Raw genomic sequence first — 18,986 nt, forward strand, 5'->3', positions numbered from 1 at the left:
AGCCACAAAGCAATAAAGAATATGAAAACAATCAGAAAATAGGGATATAAATAATAGAACATTTTATTAAATATATAATAGTAAACAAAATGTAGGGAGAAGATGGTTTTTAAATTATATTTACCAACAGTTATCACAGGTAATGAAAAAAGAAATACCTGCTCTATATTTGGGAAGAAAATTTTCCTATTCTGTATCTAGTATTTACTAAAAGATGCAAGAAAGTGGATATATTCTTTTCAAGTCCATAATAATCTGATAAAAGCTTGGCTGGCACTTAAATTTTTATGCTGTTGAGACCCAAATAACAGTAGTGGAAGCTTAATAACACATTTTGAACTGTGAGTTTACTATTGGAAAAGAAAAAGAATTATGCTCTGCAGTGAAAAACTCACAGCTGTATTTTCTAAGGTTGTTTTGTCCACTACTGAAAATAATCATGTGATCTTTTTCTTTCCAGTTGTTCCAACCTCTTGTACTGAGGAGAGTCTCTGAACAGTTGAGTTTAAGTAATTTTTCAGAGAATTGGCTGGTTTAATTATTTAAGTTACCAGTGTCTTTTGGCCTTTCTTGTCCTGTACCTTTCTCCTTGAAACTCCCAAATGCTGTTGACTTGACCATCTTGTTTGCCCAGGAGTCATGGATTCTCCGCAAGGTCACACTGCTAAATGCTTCTGGTGTTTGAGGGACAGAGGAAACACTGGTGTGTGTGTTTGTGCTGCAGAAAGGAAGAGAGACCAATGTATCCTGAGACCAAGTACTGCACTTGGCATATTACTTTTTTTCTGCCAAAGTTTTCTAATGGGCAAGATGATTAATATTAGTTACTCTTTGCTTTATTTTATTTTTGTACTTGTCCCATATTAGTTTTTTTTGGGGGGGTGGGGGGAGAGTCACACATGCAAAGACATCCTGATTACATGAAGACCTACTCTGCTATTTCTTGCATGACCGACACCCCCCTTTTAGGCTGACTTGCCTTCAGTTAGTGCCTGTAAACAGTTTATCTTTTGAACATTTAGACAGAAACTTGGCAACCAACATTTGATAGGAAAACCAAAGGAAAACAAGTCAAGCATCATTTCCCATTAGGAAGTAAACCATTGTTTGATGGGATGGAGCACAAGATTCCCAGAAGTCCTACTACAGATAGAGTAATGCTGCACATAGGGTTATCTTGAAAATAAGAGACTTAATGAAATATATACTTGCACTCTTTTTTTCTTTTTCATTTTATAAACTCATGTGTCTCCTGAGGAGTATCAAACTGTCTGCAGAGCGTGGCTGTCCTGCTGTGCCTTGCAGGAGAGCGAGTTCACCAAACCCTTGTAGCCAGGGTGGACAGGCCTGTTGGCAGCTGAAGATGCGGTGGAAGGTCTGAGCTCCTGACCTGTGCAGTGAGAACTGGCCGCACTGGGGACAGTGAGAAGTTTTTCAAGACATATGAAGGAGCATCAAGGCATGAAGCACACTATAAAGAGAAGTCCAGAACATCTGAGAATGTTCCTAGGGGTGTTCGTATCAACATTTACTAATAAGCCAGGGTTTTAGTGTTGGAGAATCAGAACTAACACACAGACAGTCCTCTTTCCTGGTGTTTTTTCCTGGTTATCCTATTCAAGACCAGGATTTTTGGCTGTGATGAGCAATTGAAAAGAGTGTCCCATGTGCACAGGTACAAAGAGAAAATTCTGGATGCTTGTAACATCAGTGCTCTAACTTGCAACAAAGACTTCTCTAGATCTATTCCATACTACTACGCCCATAAATTTACCTTAATTGACCAAAAGTGTAGAAGGTGAGTGCAAGTGGTAGAAGACTGTACCCTTAAACACAGGATCAGCAGAAGGCATATGCAGCAGGAACTTAAGTGGTGGTGTGATTAATTTATTGAAGTTTTAGCTGAACTGAACAGCTCCATCCAGTATCCTGATTCTTCAAATACTATAAACTTTCAGCCTCCTCCCATTCTCTGCTATTTTACCAGATTTCTGAGATCTCTTAAGAGCTTTCTCCATCCTTCCCTTTCTTCTCTGAGATCCCTGATGATTCCACATTATTATCAAGATACTTTTTTCCCCTTTTAGTGGATGAATGTATTTGGTGTACCTGACATGGGGTTCAGAGGCACAGACTGGGAAATGCTACTGCAGGAGCTGCTGCTTTATGGTCATGAAAATGTAATGAAAAGTATTGCTTTTATAAATTCACCAAGTTCTAAAGGATACTGTTAAGAAGGGGAGTACAGGTTTACAGCTTTAAAAGTCAACAGTAGGAAAAAAGCTAAAAATAACTGATATGTCTGAAGAATATCTGGGACCAAAACATTGTAAAGAGGTGCTCCCAGCATGCAGAACTTTGTTCCATAATCTAAGCATTGTGTGGGGATGACAACTGACTTCAGCAAATAAATTATTCTTCCATTATTTTTTGCTATAAATACTACAGAAAAACAGCATTCAAATGGAAGGAGCATATGAAAATTGAATAAGTAAATTTAGAACTAAGTGGTGGCTGTTTGTGTGTGCCTTGAAAATTGTTAGAACCTTCAACTGAAGGTAAAACAACTGTAAAGTGCAACAAACAAAGTTGAACATGTTTTATTCATATTTGTTGAAGAATGTACACACAAACCTGCAGAAAAGAAGCATTACCAGCATGTCTGTCAGGCAGAGGGACAGATCTGTGTGTGGCACAGGGAACAGCCCATGGGAATTGAAAGAAAAGACTCCCATCTTTACTCTCACCTCTTATGTTCTGAATCTACTTATCTATCATGTCCTTCCACACAGACATTGTAAGCATTAAAAGTAACCCTTATCCTACTGAACTTCATAGAAATTTTACTGGGAACTATATTCCAATGTCTTTGAAGGGGTTGGAACTGAGCCTTGCAGCTAAAAGCATAGAAACAGTACAAATAAATAGCATAATTAGCTAATGCTTCAATTTCTGAACCGTAATTAGGCAACTGTATCCAAACATTTGATATTGTTTGATTTATTTAATGCTAGTATCTCTATCTCTATGCCAATTCAAGCAACCTTAGTTGGATATTAAAGGTCTAAAGGTCTAGCCTTCCTCTAACTTCTTTGCTAATGACTGATCTGTAAATATGCTAATTTGTACATCAGAATATCCAGAATTTTGTGCTACTCGTCCCTATTTCACCCTCTCCTTTCTGTTAGCCCTCATTGCTTCTCCCTTCTAGACCACAAAAAGACCACTAGTCTTTCAGTCCTATTCCTGGTGGATATGTTTTGGTTTGAGCTAAGTGTTTTCTTGAAGTTCAGCTTCTTCCTTCTCCAAAAGCCAGTTTATGCATTACCCAGGGACAGAGAGCAGGGGAAGGAAAAGAGGAAGGTCCTGCTCTTCTGCTCCTCTGCCTCAATCCTGTCTGACATCCAAAGAGAAAGGCTCACTCAGTGCCTTTGGAACAGATCCATGGCAGAGTGTCTTTTCCCAGAAATAGGTGAACAAAACTGCTGGGAGAGAATGTAACAAAACAAGCAAGGAGTCTCTCAGAGACAGGTTTGGGAGGCAGTGACTGGGGCAGGTGTTGGGAAGGGGGAAGAAAGATCCTGTTTTTTGAAACTGTAATTTCAAGCTCCTGGTGCACTGTGGCAGAGAACTCCTGATTGCCTTTGAATCAGTATTGTTTTTTCAGGACTAGAATTCAATAAAACCCAGATCACCTGAACTTGTGATGTGATCATGTAGGGGCCACAGTTAGAACACGATTTCATACCATTGCCACTGCAAAATCTGTCTGTAAACAGATCCAGGTCTGGGGACAAAAGCTGTGGAGCAAAAGAAATGTGTGCTGTAGAGATTTAGTACACATTGCAAGGCACTCTTTCTGCTTTAGGGAACAGCACCTGCCTTTCTGTGCATGGGACAGTCAGCACACAGGAGGCCAGAGAGCAGAGGTTTTTATTTTAAGGAATTACTTTCTCCTGGGTTACAACACTTTAGGTTATATGAGTAAGTGCTGGTATAAAGGAAAATGAGAGGAATTCAGGCTATCAAAATACATTCATTACTTCAAGTGAGGTATTACCATGATTGTTATCCTAAAGGTGAAATTCTCCACCCTCTTCCATCTCTTTGAGATATTAAAAAACCCCAACCAAAACCAAATAAGACAACACAAACCATACTGATCATAATCACTGCCTTAGCTTTTTTGGTAGGTGACACACTTAAAAGCTATCTTCTTATGCAGCCAATGATTTCACATCATGTAGTCATTCTTAATCAAGCTCTAGTATTTACCTAGTCTAAGAAATGTATTCACTAAATATTTAACTAGCTAGTGAAACTATTCCCAAAGCTCAGTTTTGCCGAGTGTTAAAAGCCTGTAACACTGCTCATGACAGTGTGATTCTGCACTCAAGGTCTTTAAGGTTTAAAAAATTATTAATAGCCCTGCATTGAAATGCTTCTCAGACCATGTATGCACATCTCTTCTCTCCTGCCCTGCCTTTTTTTTGTTAACCTGAAAAAAAAAAAGGTTTAAAAAGCCTACTGGCTTTTGGACCTGGGCATCCTGGTGGGCACCAAGCTGAACATGAGCCAAAAAACGTGCCCTTGAGACAAATGAGGTTGCAACACAGATAAGGTTAATGGGCTGCACGGACCTGCTGAAGGGAGTCAAGTGAAGGGTCATACAGACGATGAAGGGACTGGAGCATCTGTTCTGTGAGGAAAAGCTCAGAGAGCTGGAACTGTTCAGTCCGGAGAAGAGAAGGCTAAGGGGGATCTCATCAATGTCTATAAATACCTGAAGGGAGGGTGGAAGGAGAAGGCAACCAAGTTCTTGTCACTGAAAACCACTGAAAGGACCAGAGGCAACTGGCACAAGTTGCAACACAGGAGGTGCCATCTGAACACAGGCTGCCCAAGGGGGCTGTAGAGTCTCCTTCCTTGGAGATACTGAAAAGCCATCTGGTCATAGTTCTGGACAAAGTCCTGGGCAATCAGCTTGTTAAGCCCTGCTTAACAGGATCCCTTCCACCCTCAACCAACCTGTGAATGTAGAATGAAGCCTCTAGAATACAAGGCAGAATCCTGGTAGTGTCATCTTACTGCCACCTCAGACCAGTGGGATGGCCTGGTTATCCTGAATGGCCTGCACAGGAACACATCTCAGAACATCATGTTCAGCCTGTCAAAGGCTTTTTGCTACAGAAGGTAGAGCAAGACAGCAAGTGGGGAAAGAGAAAGTGCTGTCACTTGACATTTCTAAGAGAACTGAAAGTTAATTATTACAGATACTGATTTTTCCAAACCTATCTTTAAGTTCTTACAAAGCATTTTAAGTCATTTCTCTCCCTCAATTCAGTGGCTAGGGGAGGTCTCTTACAGCTCTCTTAATACCTTTCCCCAGTTGTCACATTTGTCTCTTCATTGATGAGCAGCTCCCAGGTAACAGTGGGTCCCTTACAAGCTTGCATTCTGTCTGCAGGAGATGGTTCCACACAGTCCCTGATCAGAGACCTTCAGTCAGCACGATGAGGGAAGAGCTCATAGCAGTGTTAAATCAAATGCTTAAAACCTTTCTTCAGGCTCTCAGAGAAAGCAGGTACCATCCATGTATTTTGAGGAAGTTTCATGAAGGGTAGCAAAACTGTAACCATGGTAAGGGAGGGATTAATGGATGTCAGCCATCACCAATCACTGTCAGGGTTACCCAGGTCACATACACGGGAAAGCAAGTCTTACATGAGTTAAATAAATGGGGTGCAAATTGTTGTTAAAGAAGGGCTGCTGGTTCCTTAACAAATCCAGTGGCTACAGCAGTGCTTGGGCTGGGAAAGCAGGGCTTGCAGCAATGTTCTCACTGAAGAGGAATAAGAATAGATGTCCTTGGCTCCACCTGAGCACTACCATAGCCAGAGCCAACACCTGAATTGAAAGAAAGAAAAGAAATCCACAAAACCCTGTATTGAAAAATCCACCTATCAGCAAATTAGGTGGTGTATCACTGAGATTCAAGTTAAAGTAAAGCTATCTTTTGAGGAAATAAATATTCTCCTCTTCTTGTGCAGCCTATTAACAGCCCAGTTATCTTATTAAAAAAATGTGCTAATACAACCAGTTACTGAAAAGCAGTGTCACTTGGACTGGTTTTAAGCTTCTCATTCCATGACCAATTACTACAGAGAACAGGTTATAGAAAGATCTTACAAAATACAAATTGATTCATCTCTGTGCACTGGAGACTTTTAGAAATAACAAATAAAACCATGATTTATTACACTGTACAAAACTAGATTCAGAGCAGGCAAGTGCAGAATATGGTACATAATTTATTTTTTCTGTACATTACATATTTTTAAATTTCACTAACAAACCCAAAATTTCCCGAATTTTTCCTTTACCTGCCTAAGCCAAGCAATTTAGTTTGTTCTATAGGATAGATGAAAATAATTTCCTTGAGAATTTATCATCTGATTAACTTGGCAGAAGGTGCTTCAGCTCAGACTGACCTCAGTGTTCCCCATAGCTTGTCAGGTTAGAACCTCGATTGGTTGCATAATCTTCTGCCACCGTACCAGCCTGGAAACAAGCAACTCCATTCTCCTTAAATTTCAACAATGTCTTCTTCTTAGAAGATGAATTACTGCGGTTGCATTTGTAGACATTCCAAACAGTACAAATGAAGGCTGTAGCTACCATCAGAAAAATGAGATTTCCAGCAGCCCCAGATTGGTGTCGAGTTCTGCAGGATGGGCTGAGATGGGTTATATATGTTTAATAGAGTCCTTAAGAAAAATAAATATATTTGCATAATGTATGTACAAGGATTGGTTGATTTCCTTCATTCATATAGGTTCAACAGCAGATATAACTTCAGTTATATTTTATTCACTACCTCACAATGATTAATGTCACCCTGGTAACAGTGTAGTAAGAGTCTAAGAGAATATTGGCCTAGTCTTTATAATAGTGCAAATTATATGGAGGTGTTTTGAAAACTGTGGCTTAAAGAAAGAAGGATTAACAAAAAAAAAAAACCTCCTTTGGTCCCTGCAAGAGTAGTTTAATTCTTTCATGAAATTTTCAAAACTCCCCCACATAATTTTAACCAACTATTAAGGCGTCAAAAGCATGGATTTAAAGTTGAGATTTAAGTGGTCTTTCTTGGACTTAAAAAAAAGTCCACTGCAGATTTCCTGACAAAGAAATTTTCTTAATGCATCTCCTTTTCCTCCTCTCTTTTCTGCATGAAAGCAATACACCAAATAAATCTGTCTGATAATCTTCCCCATACATTTTTTTAAACTACAATAAAACATTACATTTAAATATATTGCACAAAAAGCATAACATATCCTGCCTGATTCTTCACAAAAACGGCCACAAACACAGGAGAACAGCTACTGAACACCTCAAAATTTGAAGAGATCAATGAAATGCTGAGGAGATACTGGCATAAGACAGGTGTTTGGATCACTGGCTGTGCAGGGATGTCCTGTATCCTGCAAAATGAAGGAGAAAAAAAAAGTAAGTTCTCTTTCCATATTCACAGTTTTATTTCACTCCCAATTTAGGTGGGGAAAAAAAAAAAAGGGAAAAATTCTCTTCTCCTAGGAAAACCAGAACCTTAGTTGGAGCCCTTGAAAAACTATCATCTTCCTTATCCATTATTTTTTAATAAGTGTAATAAGAGGCAAAAAGGCAACTGCTTTGTTAAACTTAAATTATCTCTTTAATCAAAAGCTGAAGTCAGTTATTACTCTAGTGAAAAATTAGCCCCTTTCAAAGAAAGTGAAGGGCAGCAGATACTTCCTCAAAAACCTGAACAGCATGTTTGAAATCCCAGTCTTAAAAGTTTTTCTCCTTTGCTATTTTCACCCAATATCTTTCTTTCCTCTTTCACTCCTACCTTTTCCCCACCTGAAAGCATTGCCTTAAAACAGAAGTGAGCACCCAGGCAAGTTGGGACTATTTTAAGTCAGACAGGAAAGGCTTTTCCATTACAAATTCACTAAGCCTGCAGTGTTTTCTTTCATATTACTTGAAACTTTACCTCAGCAGAACTGTCTGATTATTTAAGATTCAAATTGATTTTTGAGTTTTGCACCTTATTAGAACTCCCTAAGGGAAGGAAATGCAGAGTTGTAATGAGAAGGCGGCCCCAGACAGTTCAATGGAGAAGTTAAACACCTGGTTCAATACTGTTGGAAGGTCAGAACCTGTCCTCACCAGGTTTTAAGGGTTTTCTCTTCCTTTTCCACCAGCGCTGATGAATTCACCACGTGAGGCAAGAAAACCAAATAAATACATGGCAAGTAGATCAGAGACTGCTGTGGTCTCCATTGCTTTTGTCTCCATGGGAAGTGAAGTTAAATGCAATTCAGTAGAAGGAAACGTGTAAGTGAATTTTTTTCCTCACTGCCACATTCGCACCCAAAGTTTTGCAGCACCAAAGTGAAGTAGGTGAAACACATTTTGAATACTATTCAGCTTCATGTTCTAAATTCTATGCAGCTTTTCCAATTAAAATTGTTACTCTATTGATATATTATTTGTGTTTTCCCATTGTGTCTATAGATGACTACTCATTGTGACTATAGATGACTCCTCATCCTCCCATTTTTTTCAATAATTGCTTTAACATCACCTAAGAAACAGGTTAGAACCAGTTGTTAGATTCATGACACAGAGAGGGAAAAACAAACAAAGAGACCCAGGTAGAACTGCCTACTGGGGAGGCTGCAAGTGAGAAAGAACAGATGACCAAGACCAAAACCAGAGGTGTGTAAACTTAACACCTTCATCTCGAGATGACATCTACAAGGAAGAGCTACACCACATCAGAAAACACTCTCAAAGGCAGTTGCTGATGGACTAGTGTCTTCTCTACCCATCGCCATGTCAATGTCGTGTCATTATGCTTCCAGGAAAACACACCATCAGAATTGTAATTCTGGGAAAGAAGGTAGGGTTTGTCCTCTTTTAGTTCTTCTTTATACTTCTGAATATTTTAGAATTGATAACATGCTATCTGCTTTCTCTGCATATCATTATAAAAACACTTTTGTGTTTTCCTGACTGCCTAGTCAGGAATTACAGGTCCAATAAAAATCTCAAAGAGGTCAGTTCTTAGTTATTGAACCAACATAGACAGAAATTTTACAGTGAAAAAAGGTGATGAGGATGGAAAAGAAGAATCATAACTTTCCAGTAACTGTAAGTATTCCTCCCTCTAAGAGAAATATATTTTTACTGGAATTACATTTAATAATTTGTTCAAATCATCTTGGTTTTCAATGTATCAAAGCTAAAACAGATTTCTTTTAAGGTAAAATGAGAATTCCCCAGGAGGAGCATTTACTGGCAAATGTAGTTGTTCTCCTCAGACTTTATCACAGTTGGACATTAAAAACCTCTGTGCAAGTATTTTCACCACTTCTTCATTCAGAAAGCAATGATATAATTGCCTTCCCCAACTCTCCCAAGTCATATGCAGCCTGTTTTGGGAATTTCCCGTTCATAAAATTATACAGGACTACAGCATTCCAAGTGGAGTAAAATCAATTTTAGTACCTTTACATTAAGGAAAGTTATTGGAGTACATGTTACTCTTTTCAGATTTAAGTACTGAATTAAATACATCAGGGAGTGCAGAAATAGTTTATAACACTGAGTGCAGAGAAACCTATTTCTTAGGCTGATCTCACTAACATCATTGCCCCTATGTTTGTTAAAATTTGAATTAGGGTTCCTAGTTTAAATGGCATTAACAGGGAATATGGCAATAATTGAAGACAAAACTGACAAAAAAGTGAGATGGAAAGTCATCACTACCTTTACCTAATAGGGAAAAAACCTGAAGTATTCCTGCTGCTGAACTGATGTGGGGAAACAAAAATCAAAACGAAGAGTATCAGACAATTAGAAATGAACACTCTATGCACTTCAATGTTCCAGAACAGTTAGCAATGAAAACAGATGAGACACAGGCAATACCTGGAGTAACAAAGCAAGGTGGTAGTCCTTTTGAGATCGTGAAGAAGGAAGCAGGAAGGAGAGCAGAAAAGTAAAAGAAGCAGAGTTAAGGTTCATTTAAGCTAAGGTTCATATGCCATTTAGAAAAAGTCTTTTACTCTTGTAGCAAATCACAAGCAGCTTGGTGAGAACCTATACCAGCACAAGACCCAGAAGACTAAAATCAAGTGTGAAGCATACCACTTATGCAAAATGATGGCACTGTTTTCATAAAGCCTTGGGTACTGAAAGAAGAAAAGGTATTTCAGCTTCTGTGGCCATGTCAGAGCTGCAGTGATGCCCAATTGAACAGAAGAAACAGTAGACACAAAAAGCAGTCAGAGAGGCATCAGTCAATAGTTAGTTTGTCATTACTTTTGCACTACTGAAATTATGTACTTTTCTCAGTATCATCACGGACATATCCTTTATCAAGGAGTCACTTCTGAAAACAGTCATTCAATATGAAAATTTTCTTATAATCACTCCCTCCTCTAACACTGAAGAGTACTAGAGTCACTGTTCTTCTGACAATGATTTAGGAGTCTCTTACTTACTACATTTAACATTACTTTGGTCACAGGCTTTAGACAAATACAAGAATACAAATGCCTCTTCCCAAAAAGCTCTTTAAGCTTGTTAAAAGAAACACTATGATTATTATAACATACTGAAAGAGTGAAAAGTCATTTCCCTACTTCAACAGTTTGCTAATTCAACTCAGGAGCCATCAATCCTTTTTATGCAAGAGGCCTTCTTTGAAGAGGACACAAAATGCAGGACTGCAATAACTTCCTGTGTGTAGCCCTCTCTCATTGCCAGCAATTACATTAGATTACCCATTTCATACATTGATGAAAATTCTTCTCATCACTAGCTAGGCCTGTACCTTGGGGCTATTTCAGAACCTTGTGGCTTTGGTTCTTAGAAACTCTTAACTCTCAGCATGTTTACCCAAAATTACTTGTTTCTTTCAGTGGTAGTGCTACATTGACAGTTGTATTTAATGATCTTAAAGGTCTCTTCCAACCCTGGTGATTCTATGATTTTCCTCTGTAAAGTAACTGTGATTCATTCCTCTTTTAAAGTTTGGACTTGGTGATGTTTTGTTGGGGTTTTTTTGTTGGCTTTTTTTTTTTTGCTATACACCAAATAGAATTATTCAGAGTAAAAGCTTCAGTTGAGAACAAAAATGTATGTCAACCACTGATATACATATGTAATTAAACAATTTGTCTAATCAAGTATGATACTGAAGCTTGAATGAATTGCCAAAACCTGATAAAAGTTCTTTCTAATTAAGAAATATTTTCATTTACCATGAACCTACCTCCTGTACCTCTGCCCCCTACCCTTGCTTTGCTCCTCACCTCTCTTGAGAAAGCTTGGGAAAGGATATGGATATAAGTGCCTGAAAAAGAAAGCAGAACTATTTCCCCCCAACCCCCATAACTCATTGATCAGCACTACTTGACCCTGTAAAGAGAGGGATAGTTTTTCAGACCAAAGGTCTCAGTGTCCCTGCCAATAAGGGTGACAATTGTGCATAAATCAATTCAATTAATCTATTTCAGCCTGATCAAACATTTATTTTAAGACAGGGACAAGGCTTAGATGCCAAGACCTGGAGAAGGAAAACTGCAATGCAGGCTTACAGGTTGGGAGGCACCTCAGGAGCCTCCTGCTCAAAGCAGGGTAAACTGGGGGATCAGACCAGGTTGCTCTGAGCTTTATTCAGTCAGGTCTTGAACATATCCAAGAATGGAAACTGCACCAACCCTACAGTAAACTGCTCCCTTGCTTGACTGTCCTCGTGGCAGGCTCTTGAGTTCCTCTGAAGCAGTCTTCTCCAGCCTCTCCTCATAGGGCAAGTCCTCAAGCCTCCTTGATTATTTGAGCCTCACCTGAACTTCATCCAGTTTATCCGTATCTTTTCTGTATTGGGACCCCAGCTGGATGCAGTATCCTGGATGCAGTCTAATCAGTGCTGCATGGAAAGGGATAATGGCTTTCTTCAACCTGCTGACTATGCTCTTTTTAAAACAGCTGATCCCAAACATTTGGTACAGAGCTTCAATGCAGAAGCACGCAGCTAATCGGTAACTGCACCACCACTTTAAGACTTGCTCAAATCTCCAGGATGAGGCAGTCAGCGCTGAAATGGTGATCTAGTAGGTACTGCTCATTAATCCATAGTATCTTTAGAATACTGTGCTGTGTTTCACTAAAAATATAAAAGCCCAGAATAAGACCTATTATTCCAGTAGCAGATTGGAATAGTCAAGGTAACAAGACATCTGCCTGCACAGGTTCACTGCCCCTTACTGTCACATACCATCTCTGAAGTTAAATATTTAATGTCAAACACATTTTAGTAATTCCTAGTGTTAGAGAGTTATACATTCAATTATACCAAGATATCAGAATGAGAGGAATTAACTGTAGAAAGCATTTACCCTTTACACAGCCAAGGCAGACAATCCAAAGAAATCTGATGCCACAAATGCCCACCTGCATGCATGCTGTGTGCTTACCTTTGAAACTTCCCCTTTCAGAGAGAAAACTTTCCCCTACATATTGGGCTACACATCAAAGAACTATTCCACTGCAATGAAAGTTCTTAGACATTCTTGACACAGATCCTTCAACAAATGCCCAAGCTTTTCACAGCAGAAGCCAATTCTGGCTACCTTAATTTAGCAAAACATTAGTACCTGGAAGGGCTCCATGATATCAATAATACTCAAATTCAAGATAAACATCATTAAGTAACATGCTATTTCTATGAAAGCCAGTTTATCCTGTTAAATCACCTAGGTTTTTTTAAGTAAAAAAGTCTTGCACTGACATGCAACTCCTCTTAAATATCATAGAAAGATGAACAAGAACAACTATTTTCTGTTAATTAGAACATGAGTAATATGATTTTTTTCCCAAGATTTCTCAAACCTTTCTTCTCTTTGCTGTCTACTTAACACTACCTATATCTGATCTTTCAGCTGCAAAATTAAAGAAGTTTCACTAACTAGAAGGCAGTGTTATGGTGCAACCCAAAGTAAAAGCAGGACTATGAAATCACACCCAAGTTAAACAAGGAAATGCCCTACTGAAATTAAAATCATCCTGTATCTCAGCATGTGCTTCACTGTAAACATAAAAATCAATATAAAACACATTTTGAATGAAGTTTCAAACACTCCTACAAGCTTCATATGGGACAGAAGCAAGACTACAAAAATAGAGAGCTTTACACCAATGTGGTAGGAATACTGTAGTAATTAGTTCTCATTAGAGACATATTGATTACCATGTCTTCATTAGAGAATCCTGACTTCAGACTACTCCCTAATAACTTTCCATAAGATTAAACAGATACAAGAAGACAGAGTGCAACTCTTTCCATACGCCACTTTTCATTGTAATTCTAAGTAGGGAGATTATCGGGTAGCAAGAGATAAGAACACAAGATAAAGAACAACTTTAGAATTGAATACTGATTTTTATATGGAAGTTTTATATATTATTTTAAAGTTAGATAATAGTTATCCAATCATATTTCTCATGAGAAACCCAACAAGCTGATCTTAATATTTTTCTTTTCAGATGATGACCACTAGCTGTTAGAACATATTTCTGATTATCTGTTTCAAAGCTCTTACCTTCCAAAACAGAATACTACAGTGTCGACAGAAATGCAAGGTGTCCCCGTACTGCTCCTTTATTGGGTAATATTTCTGAAGTGTGAAGTACATCAGCTTCCAGTCAATGTGACCTTTCTCTGATGGAATCAAATGCCTACAAAACTAGACATAAAATTAATACCTTCCTTTAAAATTGTAATCAAATCAGGTAAAGGGTGGGAGAAGGTAGAGAAAAGGTAGTTAAACTGAAGTTTTGTAACTGGAATTCTGTGAAGACAATATTCTGACATCATACATCTCTGCAAAGCAATGAGAGAGACCTGGCCACACAAAAAAAAAAAAAAAAAAAAAAAATGAAAGGCAAATACTAAAAATAGGAGGGTGCATATTTGCCAAGAAAAAGTAGGCCATATACAGCTGATCTAACTCTACTGTCTCAAAATGATTCTAATTATAGTTAAGAACCATTTAACAAAAACAGTATTTAGAGCTCTAAGTAATTAATTTTATACTTTAAAAAAAAAACACTCAGGAATGAGATTTAAAAACATGATCATGCATTACATATCATGGCTTTCTATTAAAATATTAACTATGGATTTAAATAATGTCCTTTTTTTATTTATTTTAAAAGAATATACATGATTTTTTTCACATTTGGTTGAGATCTTCCTGGAAGGACAGCAATAATCAGTGATTGATGTACTTCCTGGGGACCTAATCTCCATGTAAGGATTAGCTGATGCACAACAGCTATTTCTCCCCAGCTTAATACAGCCAAAGTTTATTAAGCATGTATTTATAAAAGGCTTCTGTTCCACTCACTGTGGATTAGTGCTAATACAGTGAGGGCTTTCTTCTTTTAGAAGACAACTCCTGTATGGGGCAAATAGCACTGCCTTTCTGACTTCAGCTACACTTCACTTGGTTTCATAGTAACTCCCTGTTTAAAAGTCTCATTTTTTCCAAAAGGGCTCTTCAGATATCAAGTATGTTTTTGTGGTTGTTTCAATGGTTCAACAAATGGTACACTGCAGAGGACAGAAAAAACAACCTAACATGATTCTGTAGCTTATTAAGGCAGTATACTTGTAAACAGAAGAGGCAGAATTTTGGAGAAGCAGATATTGGAAAATAAACAAAATCATTAGATTCCTATCATTAATAACTTAGCAAGAAATTGAATGTGAATATTCAGGAACGCACTGGAAACACTGTGTACAAGTGTTCTTTATGAGGCACAGGGACAGTTAATTCTACTGAAATACTGAAGAGATCTTTCTCCCAGCATTACCTTAATATAACAGCTTCCTCTCTGACCAGTTTTGTCACTGTTCAAAAGAGCTTTGCTCATCTACCCTCCAGATCCACTCAGCTGCTACCTATGCTTAAATTGCTTATCCTCATAACTTCACATTGCATTCTCAGCTTCTGAAGGAAGATTTTTCAGTTTGCTTTTGCCCATTTATTTTCTCCAGGAACTTAATTTTAAAGCCTTTCATCTCACATAAAATTCTTATTTGGGTTAATTGATCTTCTTTCTTTTCTGTTATAATGATACTTAATCTGGTAGTCACCAATCAAATGGTTCCACTTCAACCTGTCAGATTTAAGAATGGGAACTTTTGCCTCCTCCATTCTGGAATGTAGCAGGATTCATAAGTTCTTCTTCCAGTTCTGACGTAATGACCACTTTCATAGGTTTATTTTCACCTAAACTGAATTTGTCCCAGCATTTATTATTGCCAGAAAATTAAGACAGTTATAGAGTCATTCCTAGATTACTTTAATGCTCTTTATGAGGAAGTGACAGAAAAGCACCATTTCTTTTTTGTTATTAATTTCAAAATCTCAAGCATTTGTTCTATTTTTCACAGAAATCCAATTTTGCCTTCGCCAGACTATTCAGGTAGCCTAAAAGTTCAAGCAATCTGTCTGACTACCTTGGTTAGTAAAACAACTTCTACTTCAGGTACTAAAATTAGGAACACCTTAGAGGTCTCCTCTACCACACTTGTTGGGGATTTTGCAGTTTTTAAAGAAGCATCTTTTGAAAAAACAGTTTTTAAAATAATGCAAAGAAAAAGCCCAATAGTTATCCTAAACTCACAGACTTGCTGAATACCATAGCTAGCAGGAACCAAGGCCCCCAAAAAGAACACCTTCTCTATTACTGCAAAATGTCACACTTAGCTCAAACATTGTGAGTTCACACTTCATTATTGGTACATCACACCACAAAGGCTACATTTATACAAATGTCAGAGTTTATTACCTGCTTTTCCGCAAAATGGTACTGGCAGAGTTTTTTCCACAACTGTCTGTCTTCACTAAGCATGTACAAAGTTGGGGTCACTTGACCCAGAGTAATAATGTCCCAGCCATCAGAGAACCTGTATAGGATGTTACTCAGCATGTGGAGAGGGAGATCCATAAGTGTAAGACCATTGTTGACTTGCTGGAAATAAGAGTTGAAGACTTTTAGCTACAAAACTTTGACAGTGTAAGATTGCTACTTTAAAGGTATCTCAGGTTGTTCAAAACCATTGAGTAAAATCTATGGTTAATTCTTGCCTACCATTATTGTCTAACTGCTGTTGTTGAAAACTTAAATGATTAGAGGTACAGAACGAGCTACAGACTGTAGCTTTATAACTTACAGCTTTTCTACTGTTAAAATAAACATATCCTCAATTATTTATTTAAATTTCAAGTAATTTTTAAATCACTTCTCACAAAATAATAGTATGCAATCTTGAAAAGTACATATTTTCAGTATGCATATGCATATATTCAATTCCACCTTTAAGATAAGTGTGCTGAAGCCCTAACTATAATAAAGATACGAACCAATTATTTCTAATCTGTAGGATTACTACAGTTTCTCAATTCTTACTAAGAAACAAAGCACACGTCCATTCACCTTAAGGCAACTGCAGTACAGAAGAGAATACAGAATGCAAGACTGAAGATCAGAAATACGGAATGAAAGCATTTTGGAAGTCAGAGGAAAAAGAGTGCAGGATAATTTCTGAAGTCTGGAGATAGTTCCCCTCATACATAAATGACAAGTTCTGCAGGGTTGTTTGATTAAAGCACTGAGAAAGTTTTCACTGGGACTATACATGTCTGGGAACTTGCACAGGTAACCAGTGGCACAGCTCATACACGACTAACCCTGGAGCCCACAGTGCCAGGTGGTACCAGGAGGTTGGAGGCGGTGTCCCAGCTGGCGAGGGAGGGAGCACGGGCAGAGCTGGCCCCACCCAGCAGAGCCGCCCCAGCCCAGGGCACTGGCAGCAGAGCAGCTGTGCTTCAGCGAGCTCTCGCTTCCATCAGCTTATTTCAGAGCCACCCATCTCACAGAGTAGACTTTCCATAGTGTCATCTGTTATAAACACCTCAGCACCATCGTTCTGTTGAGGAATATGTGAGCACTACAGATGCAAGATTTCACACTGGTGATTCCAGCCAACGTGAAACAGCTCCAGGGGAAGTGTCGCGCTGGAAAGAAACCAGCGCAGCAGTAACTGCAGTGGTTGCCTGGCAGATGAAAATTGCTGAGACCGGGTTCCCCATTTCTCATTTCTATTCCAAAAGTAGTTGGTTTATTCAGATACCCAGCACACACAAAAGGACTACTGCAAAATTTCATAGCCAACAGCCAATAGGTGAAACACTTGTATGATTTTACTGTGAGCAATATTTTGGAGCATTTCTTCCTCAGGAGTAACCCAGTCCAATTAAAAAAAAAATTGCCTGCTTATCATCAGAAGTTTCCACTATAAAACCCTGGAACAGTGAATACCACATTCTTTGAACATGATGAGAATCCAGATGCTGAAGTCATTATACCTTTTTTTTTTTTTACAAAAAGCAACTGTGCTTCTGTAAAATTGCTACTTGAATATTTTCTTTTGTGATATACCTCTAAAATGCCTTTTAGATTTTTATTTCTTCAGTTGTAGAAAATTTATTTTAGAATTAAAAATTGGTATTTTTTTCCATTTCCATCTGACAGTCTAGAGACAAGCATTTTGAAATTTATTTAATTGAGAAAAACCATTATATCTATGCATCTCTAGCACAAACCAGCAGCACAGACACTGTAGCAACCCTCATTAGAAAAGAGCTATTAAAACATTAGAAAAGTAAGTTGATTCCATTTCATTAGTTTCGTACTACTTCTTTAAAAACAAAGAAAACAAGTAAAACTGTTTAAAATGTGTTTGAAATCCCCTCCCCAAATATTATTTAACGTGATTTAATAACATACCTTGTTCATCTGAAGGTTTTTTAGTTGTTGCTGCCACAGAAGGATAGTTTCTAATCGGCAAATCCAAATATTGATGTTTCCTACCAACACAGATTTTCCTACTCCCCTAATCAGTATACAGAGAGTAGAACTCAGATCCTGTAGAAGATCTTTGATTAATCGTGGATTATATTGGTCTTCCATGACTGGAAAACAAAACAAAACAAACCAAATACAATTTTGGCTGAGTTAACCAAGCCAACAGTTAGCTCAAAGTAATCAACACTTTTTTAAATGAACTAATTAAAACTCAACTGTTTGTGTACAAATAGCTGCTCTAATTCCCACTATGACATTATTCATTAATGTTGTTCCACACGTGCAAGATCAATAATTAACAATTTCACAGGCAAATTTGATGCAACATTTCATGCTGCACATTTAATAAACTTAATGCTAAATAACAAGTTATAAATCCAATTTCTACTCTTCAAAGTGGATAGTATTACAGCTTCATTTAGCGGGATTGCCAGAAGGAAAAAATAAATCAGTATTACGTAATAGCTTTTAAACAAAATAAACAAAACAGATACGTATTTGAAGTTTCTGTACATCACACAAACTTAAAACCAAACACTTTATTAATCTATAAGCTTTCACATTTCATGAAGAGTATAATTCAGTTGTAACCAATAGTTTCTGAATAGAATCTAATTGTCTCAATTTCACCAGCCTGCTTCAATAGACATTATTCAATAACCAAGAAAAACAACTTATTGCAATTGTGGGATGGGAGGTATGAAACCTTGTAATAAATCAACTGATACCTTAGTCACAGCAATCTGATCAAGCAGATTACAAAACCTTAGGTCTTACCCTTCCGCACAATTTTATCCAAAATGTTGAAGTAGTTCTTCTGTGCTGCACCACTCAGCGATGTTAACTGGGATTTTGCAATTAGCTGCAAAAGCTAGGACAAAAAAATTAAAATTCAGAAGAATGACAGAAGTAAAGGATGGTTTTAAATGCGCACTTACAGTGCATACACTCACCTACAACAGTGTAGATAACACAATGGCATTTTGTGGAAATGT

The 18,986-nt window shown here is 37.8% G+C and overlaps 1 protein-coding gene across 2 annotated transcripts in view; it reads right to left on the minus strand.

Moving 5' to 3' along the window:
• Positions 1–6,234: 6,234 nt before the first annotated feature.
• Positions 6,235–18,986, minus strand: part of FBXO25 (F-box protein 25) — a 30,410-nt gene continuing 17,658 nt past the window's right edge. The window contains exons 6-11 of one of the 2 annotated variants that reach the window (XM_050315365.1): positions 18,769–18,862; positions 17,914–18,098; positions 15,913–16,095; positions 13,656–13,799; positions 9,979–10,005; positions 6,235–7,484 (exon numbers count right to left, since the gene is read on the minus strand). In XM_050315365.1, the coding sequence (XP_050171322.1) occupies positions 7,395–7,484; positions 9,979–10,005; positions 13,656–13,799; positions 15,913–16,095; positions 17,914–18,098; positions 18,769–18,862 (723 nt within the window). In that variant the 3' untranslated portion in view covers positions 6,235–7,394. The remainder of the gene's footprint in view (positions 7,485–9,978; positions 10,006–13,655; positions 13,800–15,912; positions 16,096–17,913; positions 18,099–18,768; positions 18,863–18,986) is intronic. The other variant, XM_050315366.1, reaches the window with a different exon arrangement.

This window comes from Myiozetetes cayanensis, unplaced genomic scaffold (assembly GCF_022539395.1).
Source record: "Myiozetetes cayanensis isolate MyiCay16 unplaced genomic scaffold, myiCay2020 scf2-11, whole genome shotgun sequence".
Classification (NCBI taxonomy): Eukaryota; Metazoa; Chordata; class Aves; order Passeriformes; family Tyrannidae; genus Myiozetetes; species Myiozetetes cayanensis.